The following is an 11,290-nucleotide window of genomic DNA, read 5'->3' on the forward strand; positions in this document are numbered from 1 at the left end:
AGCAATGTTGAGCACCTTTTCATACACCTGAAAAGAAAATGGTAACTATATGAGGTGATGGATGTGTTAATTACTTTGATTGTGGTAATCATCTCACAGTGTATACACATATCAAAACATCCTGTTTACACCTTAAATATATACAATTTGTATTTGTCAATTATGCCTCAACTAAGCTGGAAAAAAATTTGATTTCTGGACCACACCTCAGATGTACCAAGTCAGAATTCCTGGGGGTGAGGTATAACAATTTACATATTACGCCAGCTGCCCAGGTGATTCTCCTGCACTCCACGATTTCAGAGACACCAGGTTCCGTGCTCTCTGAGGTCTCCAACTGTCTATAACTCAGTCATCATTCCACAACAGTCAAATAGACACCTTCTAATTTCAATCTTGCCCTCTATTCCTGAAAAATCCCTCTGTTCTTTTCCTAGTCTATTCTAACCTGCATGTTTGATTAAATTACAATTCTCAGCATAAGTTAACATGCAGCTGCTGGAAACTTTCAAATGGGGATTGTATTGGCTATAGCTAGAGTCTACTGGAAAAACGTCGATTAAGTAAATCCTTGAACAAGATGTTTTTTGAATTTTTTTTAAAAGATATCCGTTGGATGAAATATGGTGGAGAAAATATTCTTTTCTAAAATAATCTCTGCAAATAGCCGTTACATTTTTAGCTACAAGGTGAATCATATGCAATATAGCCACATGCAAATACGCAATAAAACAGCAGGGTTAAGCCAAATCCCGCTGTCACCAAGGATATTTATACTGTACGTAAAGTGTTTTCAACAGGAGGATTGAGACATTTTCGACTCGGCTTATAAGAGGAATACTGCTCTCTTCTAAAGGAACACAGAGAAAGGCTGATGCATGTTCAGAAATACTTCTTCATTATAGTTACTTTTTTTCTCAGGTGTATGTAAAGGTGCTCGTATCTTTTAAGAGTAAAACTCACTACCCGGTATTGATCCTACAAAGATTAAGAAGTTTTCCATTGTTGTTTCTAATCTGGTGCTTCTGAACTGTAAAGTAGACACCTTAGATGGTTTGATATAGGGCATTTATCCCCTCCCCTAAGACTCTCAGACTCCTAAAATACGTCTATAGCTATTCTATTGGCGCCCCAGAATCCTTATATAGGGGACACGGTATTTTCTTCTACAATCATTAGTCCCTGGGAAAGGGAGCACAATGGGTTTCATTTGCTCTAATATGAAAATAACTGAAAAAAGTCCCTCGAGGTTGGGTTTTCTCCAGGAGGGGCGGATGTGGTGAGATGAGGAGGGACACCAAGCAGTGAATGGTGCACCTTTGGCGCAAGGATTGAGGGTGGATGTCAGAATTCAGGCAAGGTTAACTAGGCTATTTTTTTTTTTTTCATCACAAGCAGCCACCTCTTGCCTGCCTCTAACACACGATCAAGGATAATTTGCTTTCTCGCTGCTTCTCACACCCACGACAGAAAAGTAAACCCACTTCCCTTCCCATTCAACGTAACAGAGAACATGTATCCACCAAGAAGGAAACTCCACACAGGCGAGAGGATTATGCTGGTTGAGACGAGTTTATTTAGAGTTTGACAGACACATCCACAACTTTAGCACGACAAGAGTCGTGAGCCTGGTGAAAAATTCAAAAGAAATACATGTTTGGGTGGCAAGTTTCTGAAAATGTCCCAACAAACATCATCCAGGGAAGGCAGCTGGTGGGGTGATCTGGTTTTTCATTTTCTTCTCTTGGAGCTCTGGTGCTAGGTCTGGAAAGCAGCGACTGGGAGGTTGATGAGCAAATGAGGACTAAAGAAGTAGATAAAGGAGGGACCTGGAGATGTGCCTGTCAGCCTTCAGGGGAGAGAAGATTCTATGCCTCGGGTATTACAGCAAATCAGTAGAGAGCAAATGGCCAGGATCTCCTGTAGCCGAAAGCCCCACAGCCATTGTAGCCATAGCCGAAGCCATAGCCCACGGGGGAGTAGGTGCTGCCGTAGCCACAGCCAACGCTGTACCCCAGAGGGTAGCCCCAACTGCCCCAGTAGGACCCTGGGAAGACGGCACCGGAGAAGCTGTTGTAGCACATGGTGTCAGGAGTGAAGGCCTAGGTAGCAGGAGAATGCGTTTCCTCAGTGTGATGGATTCCCTGGTCTCTGAACCCTCTTTATATACCCGGGCTACAGGGTGTGGTGAAAAACACGAGGCCCTCATTTTCATGCTTGACACCAATTTGCATCACAAAAAGCTCGTTAATTTGTTTTGCTCTTGCTTAAGGATGTCTTTACAGTTGTTTAAGAGAGCTCTCACATGAGAGAACGCAGGGACAGGATTCCTTCAAACCAACAGTGTGCCTTTACTAAAAAAGTATGGCAGTGACTTCAAAGCATCAGATCTTACAGACCCTAGACACAATTCTCTGTAAGCAGGCTTTATTCTAAGAAGATTCCAAGCTTGTTAACTGTTCCTTGTGCTCTATGAATTTCCACAACACACAGTTGGAATTCAATAAATATATCCTGTATAAATTAATAAATGAAATAAATACATAATGAGTCCATCTAAAAATCAAGGTATTTATTAGTATTCACTTTGATGCGGGGTCGGTGAGCCGAGGAGTCGAAAGAAAGATTTCTTGGACTCTCAAGATCTGGCAGTAGTGCTCTTTTATTTAGAGAATAGTGTAGCATGGGGACAGGACCCATGGGCAGTCAGAGCTTCTGCTGCTGCCTCTTCTGCTACCCCCGCTAGCATGGGGACAGGACCCATGGGCAGGCAGAGCTGGTGCATGGGGACAGGACCCACAGGCAGTCAGAGCTCCTGCTGCTGCCCCGAGTTGAGGGTTAGGGCTAATTTTATAAGGCATGGGTATGTGAGTCATCTCTTTACAAGACAAAGGAAAGAACATGGAAAAAAGTTAAAATGGTATCAGTGCAGGTGGGGTCTGGTCGTTGGGTGATCCCATGACTTTTAGACAAGAATCAAATCGGATTAAGCAAAGGTTAGAAAGGTTAGAAGCCACCACCCTAAATCAGTTACATGAGATTGCCAGACAGCAACCAGCTTAAGTTCTTGCCTTCCCCATTAAGAGTTTCTAGGGACAAGGTCATCTCTCTTCTTCCTGGTACAGAGAGGGAGGCACCTTTTACAGATAGAGATTTACCTTACAAATGTAAATGTGTCCCAAGAAGAGCAAGTTCCATTCCCCAGGGCCTCCTTCCCTCTCCCAGTTTATCGAAAGCAATGAGCCCAAAACAATCCCGAAGCCAAAGAGACACATCCTGGGGTGGCCAATTTCAGGTCCCTACAAGGTCATCCCCCCTTCCTTCACAAATGCAAATATCTCTCAAAGAGCAAGCAAATTCCAGTCCTCAGAGCCTGCTTCTCATCTGCAGTTTTAAAAGTAACCAGCCTAAAAATCCTCATCATAAACCGTTTTAAAATTAAGCAGCCTAAAAATCCTCATCAACTTGATTAAAGAATTCTCTTTTTCGGCAGTATTCAAGACAAATGCCGTCAGAAAGGGCTTTTCAGAAAGACTCCTTTTTGTCTCTATCCATAGAGACCCTGTTTAGAAAAGTGGTTAAGAATTTAATCTAACTATAGTCCCCACCTGAACTATATCTAACATCACATTTCTAGGCTACACTGCCTGAACTAATAATCTCGTAATTATTAAAAAATATGGAGTTTGTGTATTGATCCTAGAAATAAATTGTCAAACAAATATGATTTGTTGATCTGATATACTTTTTCAAGTCAACATTGAAAATAAAAACAAAGTAAAAGCAGAAAAAATGAATGGGAAATTTTATCCAAAATCTATAATTTTTTTTTCCATTTCAGCTAATAAAAGCAGATTATCTGGCAAATGTGATGATCTTGTGAAGGGCCAGGTGACAATATTAAATCAACATTATTTCACTTTGAGAATGCGCATGCACCCCAGGGTAGGGAAGAAAGGTCAGTCCTCTCTAAATGGAAATTTGGTCCTCAAAATGAATTAAAAGAGAGATGAGATTGATCAAAACTATCTCCAGTCATGCAAGATCTAATAAATTATTCCCAGATGTCTGCACTGAGATTCCCCAGAATGGCACTTATTAGAAAACTTACAGGAAGTACAGCGTGAGAGGATACATGGCATAGAAATAGAAAGACACCGAGCTACAAGAAATAATTCTTAGAAGACCATAGAATGGATATGCATTATATACTACCCCCCCAAAATTTTACTTCAGATCCTGGAAGTAGCTTGCCTCCCTGTTACCAGCACCAAAGATCTAAATTTCTGGGAGCACATGGAGATCACAGGTTGAATCCACAGGCGAGGTGAGACACTTGGAAAAATACAAAAGTGTACCAGCGTTCTAACCACTAATTGGTTAATTATAGCAGAGGTATTTTTGAAAATATACAGTGGTGCCCCATGATCCTTCTTTATGAACAAAGCTGTGTGGCCACCTAGGATGAGTCAGCATTTAAAATTCAAACACCTCCTGTGACTTATAGCTAAATCAGGCGAGGGAATTAAAATTCACTTTATTCCCCAAACATAAAGATACTGACCAGCAGATCCTTCCCTAAGAATCATGGAATTATTTATGTGATATTTCTACTATCGTCACATTGCTCTGCTTCATAAAGAAAAAACTAGTAAAGTTTGGAAAAAAGAAATTTTCAACCCAAAACGGCACTGTACAACAGAAAAGGAAAAAGATTTGAATTAATGCCGGAGTTCAGTGACGATGCTCTCTTAAGTGAGTCCATCCCCCACCTGCCTATGCAATCTGACAGGATGGCTGGCTTTGCCCCCATAGCACAATCAATACTCAGCTCTGCATCTGAGTAGTAATGATGAATAAAAATTAAAATATATCATCTTTTTAAAAACTTAAAGCCCTATTTACAGGAAACATCCTGAATTTTCTCTAGAAATTCTACAAAAAATCCTAACACAAGAACACTTCAGGGAAACACATTATTTATCAAGTCATTTAAAAACAAAATTAATGCTACATTGGGCTTTTGAAAGCTTTATTCTGATATAGGTTTATCAAGGGAGGGTCCAGGTTTTGTAGAGCCTGAAGTTTACACGATGTTGAGAAACCTCTTTGTGAAAAAGAATACAACATAAAAATATAAAATTAAGTACAAAAGTAAATATTTGTTAACATGCTAAATCACAAAAATTAAAGCACTCACAAATCACAAATATTGTAAAATTCTGAAAAAGTATTTTTACTACTAGACTGTCTGACATACTTCTATAATATTTTTACCGCAGACTAGCTTCCAGCTCCATCATTTCAAACTATTTTCTTCCTCGACTCTCATTCTGTGCTGTGTGCCACGGGACAAGTTCATACTGAGATATGACATTTGGTCCTGCACCTTCATGTCGCAAATTCTGGGCAAATTGGTGATAGAAAATTCCTGGAAGCCATCCCCATAAAAGGATGGCTAGATATAGCCTAATAAGACAGAAGTGACTGGAAACCACATAAATCTATCCCCTCCTACTCAAATTGAATGTATTTCCTACTCAACTTCTCCCTTGCCAGATCCCAAAAAGGTCCATGGCCTCCCCAATGCTCCCCAACACGAGAGCAAGTGTGATTAGCAGTGGTCTAAACCAAATGCAGTTAAAATGTCTTACTTTTGTGAGTTTCTCCAAAAAAAATAGGGTCATGTGACATGGAGGTTTAAGAAAGAAAAATACTACATTCTCACATATGAAATGACATAGCATTGGACTAATCATTGCCGGATATTTATTGGTTTGGATAAAGCTCATGACTCTTTTCTGTTTATAACAATCCTAAGATATTAATTAATAATTATTTGATTCTCCTTTCATGTTTCCCTGATTCAGATCAGGTGTGACATGAATAAAGATAGGGAAAATTCTTGCTCTACAAAGGAGCAAGAAAGGTATTGTGTACAGATTTTAGAAATAGAGTTAATTCCAGCATGCACAAAAAGACAGTTGTCTTATAAGCTTCAAATATAGTTTCCAGCTTCAAAATACTATACTTCACTAGAAATGAGAGAGAAATTACAAGGGAATGATTTCAATGAGTTTTCTAATACACATCAATGTTTACTCTATAATACAGAAATTATCACCCATTCATCTTTTCAAACATTTATTTTTACACACATTTTTCGAGCATCTACTCTGTTCCAGGCATTTTGTTATGTGCTGAGAATCTAAAGATGAATGAGAAATTGTAATTAAATAGAAAATGATAAATAAATGAAAATACAATGTTATACGTTCTACCCCAGAAGTTCACACTGCCCTCTGTGAATTCCAGGGGTAAAGGAGAGTGTGGACAATCTTACCTGAAGGAGGAGTAGTGGCCAGGAAAGCTCCATCATGAAGGGATAGATGTTTGAGCTATGTCTTGAAAATGGGTATTTTACTAGCGAACATTAGTTAGGGAGATGGTGGGTTTAGAGGATATTCCAGAAAGAAGTGTTTTAAAGCAAAGTCTCAAAGGTAGTAAGTAGTACATTGCCTTCCAAGAGTCCTAGATGATTCAATGGGGCCATAGCCTTGGATGTAACAGAGAATTAATGGAAGATGGAGCTGGAAAGGTAGTCAGGGGGCGTATGAGACTGTATGTTCTGTGGCGGCAAAGGGAGCCACTCCTACACTAAGCTAGGGGTGGCATAACCAATTTCTCATGTTAGAAAGATCACTACTCTGACAGTGTGGAGGATGAATTAGAATTGAGAAACCCTGGAGGGATGAAGATCAGTTTTTAAATTGTATTCATTAGGAGTGCTTTTGGCTACAAGTAACAAAAGCCCCAGCTGAAAGTTGCTTAAACAAAGAGTTTATTTTTCCCAAATAATAGAAAATGAGAACATAGGCAATTCCAGGTTGCTTCAGGGCTTAACAATGTCAGGCTTCAGAGCTGGCTCTGCCATGATCTTCTCAATCGTCTCCTCATGGCTGCAAGATGGCTACAGCAGGTCCATCCTTCACATTCTTAGCCATCAACATCCAAAACCAGGAGGGGTAAAACAGGACTTCTCCCACAGATCCTTTTTATTGTCTATCTAGAAGGAATTCATTTCACATTTACCTTCCAGCGGATTTCCTTCAGGTCCCATTGTCCAGAGTTGAATAACATGTCATGGAAACTACAAGGAAAGCTAGAAAAGTGTGTATCTGAAATTTTCTGCCTGTATGGTGTGAAGCAGGCTCTGCCAGCATAGAAAGAGGGGGAGCAACAGTCGTTGGATTGATAGTCAACAGAGTTACACAAAAGCCATCACACTACTTAAGGTGGCACTATTAGCAAGTGGGTGAATTTAAGAATTATTAGGGAGGTAGATCTAGGAAGTGTGGGATAACAACCATCTGTCAGGATCATATCCCCACCAGGGATTTGGAGGCAAGACATCTATAGAAAACACTGTGAGAAGAAATGCCAAAGGCCAGTGTTTCCCCACCTTTTTCCCATTAGAGCACACACAGTACATCGCACATGTTTATGATATAGGGCAATAATCTGCCAAGACCCACTGAGAGGAGAGAGTCATCCCAGGACCTCTGGCGCCCCAGCTTCTGCCCAGATCCTGCTGGGGGTGAGAACAGCAAGAGCTCTGACACACCTAGAATTCAGTGCTGAGTCCCTCCCATAGGGAAGCTCTGCAAGGTATTTGGGACAATTAAAGAGAATAAAATAGCCAGTAGAGACAACCTCTAACCATTGCTCCGGAAGTATATAAAGAAAACCTTCATGCTTCCAGAATGTAAAGTTACCCCAAGGAAGATGCTTGCTTAGACCCTTGATTTAAAATCCTCCTAACTATTGCCTTTCGGTTACTACTGTCTGATCATCAGCTACTGTGACCCCCAAATTATGACTTCCTTTCAGTTAATTCACTAACTTGCATACAAAATTTAATTATTGTTGTCTCGGGCCTCAAATATTCAGAAATTGCATCTGGTTTTGGATGTGAATTAAGATTTACACCCAAGCCATGAGATGGTACCATTTGAATAATAAGAACTGACACCTGGGAGTTACCCCTGGCCACCCCCACATTTGCAAATCCAATCTGTCACCAAGGGCTGTCCATTTCGCCTTCTAAAAGTCTCTTGAATCCATTAATTTCTATCAATCGCCACTTCACTACCTCTGTTTGTTTCTTGTTGTTTCCTAATGCTACAAGTTACCACTAACTTGTTGAGTTAAAACAACACAACTTTATCATCTGACAGCTCCAGCAGTCACAAGTCTGAAATCAAGGTGTCGGCATGGCTGGTTCCTCTGCAGGCTCTGAGGAGAGAATTCACTTTCTAGCGTTTTTCAGCTTCTAGAAGTCACCTGCATTCTTCGTCAGGTGGCCACTTCCTCGCATCGTTGACTTTGAGGGCTCATTATTCAGCCTGCCACGCTACCCAGTTCAAGCTACCGACTTATGTCCTATATGGCTCCAGCAGCCTCAAAACCAATCAAGTGACATTTTCGCTCCTTACAATCTGTGTCCCACAGCCACAGTGTTTATAGAATGCAGATCTGGTTAGGATAGACACACACACACACACACACACATACCCAAATACACATACACAAACACACACAGGTTAAAAATATTTTAATAGCTTCCATTGCTTTGAGGGTAATTTTTAAAAAATCTTTAAACTGACCCAAAAAACCCCCAACTCAACCTCCTGCTTAAGCTCCACTGACGGTCTTTTCGTTCTTCAAATGTATCATGCCTCTCCTCTTCTCCAGCCTGGGCACCTGCTCTTTGCTCTGCATGAATTTCTCTTTCCTCCTCTCTCCTCATCAACTCCCATCAACCTTCAGAGATCAGCTCAATCGATTTCTTTGGGAGTCCTTTCCGCACCCACCCTCATTACCTAAAGCGCACCTATAGCATCATTGCAGGCCACTGTCTCCCTCATATTTGTAGCACTTTTCACAGTGGTCTTTTAACCTTTATTTGTGTGGTTGATATTTGCCTCACTAACACGCTTATTTCTAGGAGAACAAAACTGATAGCTTTAATCAGCCTTGATTTCTCGGTGCCTAGCTCACTCCTGGGTATAAACGTAATTTATTTTTAATAAGTGCCAATTGAATGAAGGAAGGAAAGAATATTCTAAACCTAATTTTGCCACTCACTTGCTGTGAAAATTTAAGCAAATCACTTTTCTGGGCCCCAAGTCATTCAACTGTAAAATGAGGTAAGTTGACTTTCTGAGACTCACTGTCTTAACTATTGCATGACTCCAACAACAAAATCACTGGGGAGCTGAGATTACAACTCTACCCTCTCTCATTGGAATTTAGTCAATTAAGCATGTGGCTAGAGGGGGCTTTTTTGCTCACTGTATTACACACTCCTGCTAAGACAAACATGAGCTCCCAGCTGCCATCACTTTAAAAAACAAAATGCAGTGTTGGAATCACAGAAGAGAAATGTTGAAGCCTCTACGAGAGGTTCCACAGCAACAGTTTCAAAAGTTTAGTCTGTGGAAGAATCTCCCAGGATACTTTCTTAAAATGCATATTTCTGAGCCCCATTCCTATAGATTCTGATTCACTGGGTCTGGGGTGGGGCCAAGGAACCTGCATTTTAAAGAAGCAGTTCAGGTGATGCCAATAAAAGCGGTGCTTTGGTCACACCTTAAGAAATTTGTAATGTTCTACGGTAATTTGTCTGAAAAGATGTCCTTTTTAACAAAACACACAACTTGAAGTGGGATGAAGTGTAAAATGGTGAAGGAGAAAAAAAAGACACCTTCCTATCTGGGCTTAATAACTAGAGTTGATGTGACGTATCATCCTGGGCAATTTGGGCAATGTCTAGAGACATTTCTGTTTGTCATGACTGGGGGATGCTGCCTAGCAGCTAATGAGCAGAGACCAGGGATGCTGCCAAACATCCTACAATGCACAGCGCAGCCCCCCGCCAGTACAACAAAAAACTATCCAGCTCAAAATGGCCATACAGCCAAGGTCAAAAATTGCCAGTCTGAAGTCAAGATCATATGCAGTCCAATATGATTGCCAGGCAACATACCCAAAAAGTATCACACAACAGGGCCAGAACTTGCTGACCAAGTCTTGGGGCTAACTTGAGACACAATTTCAATACCTTGCTTTCTCAGCGCTTTTGGGACTAAGCCAATTTGTGAGGCTACTTGGTTAATTATCAGAGCAAGCATCTAATTAATGAAACTTGCTATTTGATGTGGAACCCGTGTGGTTTTTTTTAAGAAATACCGTGATACCACAACAGTGCCTCAATGCATAATAAGCTCACTGACTCTTGTCAGGAGCACCTCTCATGCATTTTACAATCAATGTGAAAAGGTAACTCCAAGGCAGGTATGATTTTGATGCAAGCTTTTAGTCACTGGTGGGATATGAAGGTCATTTTTAGCATCTACCATCTGTTCTTGGTGACGCAAAATGGAGGAGCTAAAATCTTGTCCCGTGACACAAAGGAAGTGCGAGAGCTTGACTCTGGAAATGTGTATAAATTTAAAGCACGCTAGCCTGCAAGCTAAGTTAGTCGAAATGGTAAAGGCTAAGAGACTATGGCCTATTGTGCTACTTCAGTGCTAAGACAGACTCACTAATGAGTGGAGGCATAACCCTTCAAATTATTTACTTATTGGTTGCCCTTTGGAAGGCCTGAGGTCATGTCCTTCTGATGACCTTGAAAATAGTGTTTCGTATTGCTGACAAGCAACAAGTGTTGGTAAGCTCCATCTACTGAAGGTATCATTTCTTCAACGTTGTTGCTGATCAAAAGCTCAACATAAAAATAAATAACTTGAGGGGCTGACCTGGTGGTGTAGTGGTTAAGTTCGCACACTCTGCTTTGGTGGCCCAGGGTTGGCAGATTCGGATCCCGCATGAGGACCTACACCCCGCTCATCAAGCCATGCTGTGGCAGCATCCCACATATAAAATAAAGGAAGACTGGCAACAGATGTTAGTTCAGGGCCAATCGTCCTCACCAAAAATAAATAAATAAATACATACATAACTTGAAACTTAAAAATTAAGACCTGTGTCCCAAAGATTTCTTTACCTTAAAATATAAGGTTGTTCATTAGGAAAGTCTTGAAGATTCCGAAGTTGCAACCAAGTGTATTGGACATAGAAGTTTCCAAATGTAAATAATGAGGCATCCTTGTAAAGCAGGTTGCTAAAAGGGGAAGACGGCTGGAAACGGAAGAAAAACAATAGGACACTGTAGTGCGAATACCATTGTCAAAGATGAAATGTCAGAAGCCTCAGAGGCGAGTCACTG

At 40.8% G+C, this 11,290-nt stretch overlaps 1 protein-coding gene across 1 annotated transcript; it reads right to left on the reverse strand.

Moving 5' to 3' along the window:
- Positions 1-1,553: 1,553 nt before the first annotated feature.
- Positions 1,554-2,150, reverse strand: KRTAP8-1 (keratin associated protein 8-1). The gene has a single exon (XM_008519517.2). It carries the CDS (start codon positions 2,082-2,084, stop codon positions 1,893-1,895), a length of 192 nt encoding a protein of 63 aa, XP_008517739.1. The 5' UTR covers positions 2,085-2,150; the 3' UTR covers positions 1,554-1,892.
- Between the last annotated feature and the right edge of the window lie 9,140 nt (positions 2,151-11,290).

The sequence above is a fragment of the Equus przewalskii genome, chromosome 27, assembly GCF_037783145.1.
Source record: "Equus przewalskii isolate Varuska chromosome 27, EquPr2, whole genome shotgun sequence".
Lineage (NCBI taxonomy): Eukaryota > Metazoa > Chordata > Mammalia > Perissodactyla > Equidae > Equus > Equus przewalskii.

What these genes read in the sequence shown, in the direction of transcription:
- KRTAP8-1 (XM_008519517.2), bottom strand. Translation starts at nt 2,084, where the DNA reads ATGTGCTACAACAGCTTCTCCGGTGCCGTCTTCCCAGGGTCCTACTGG.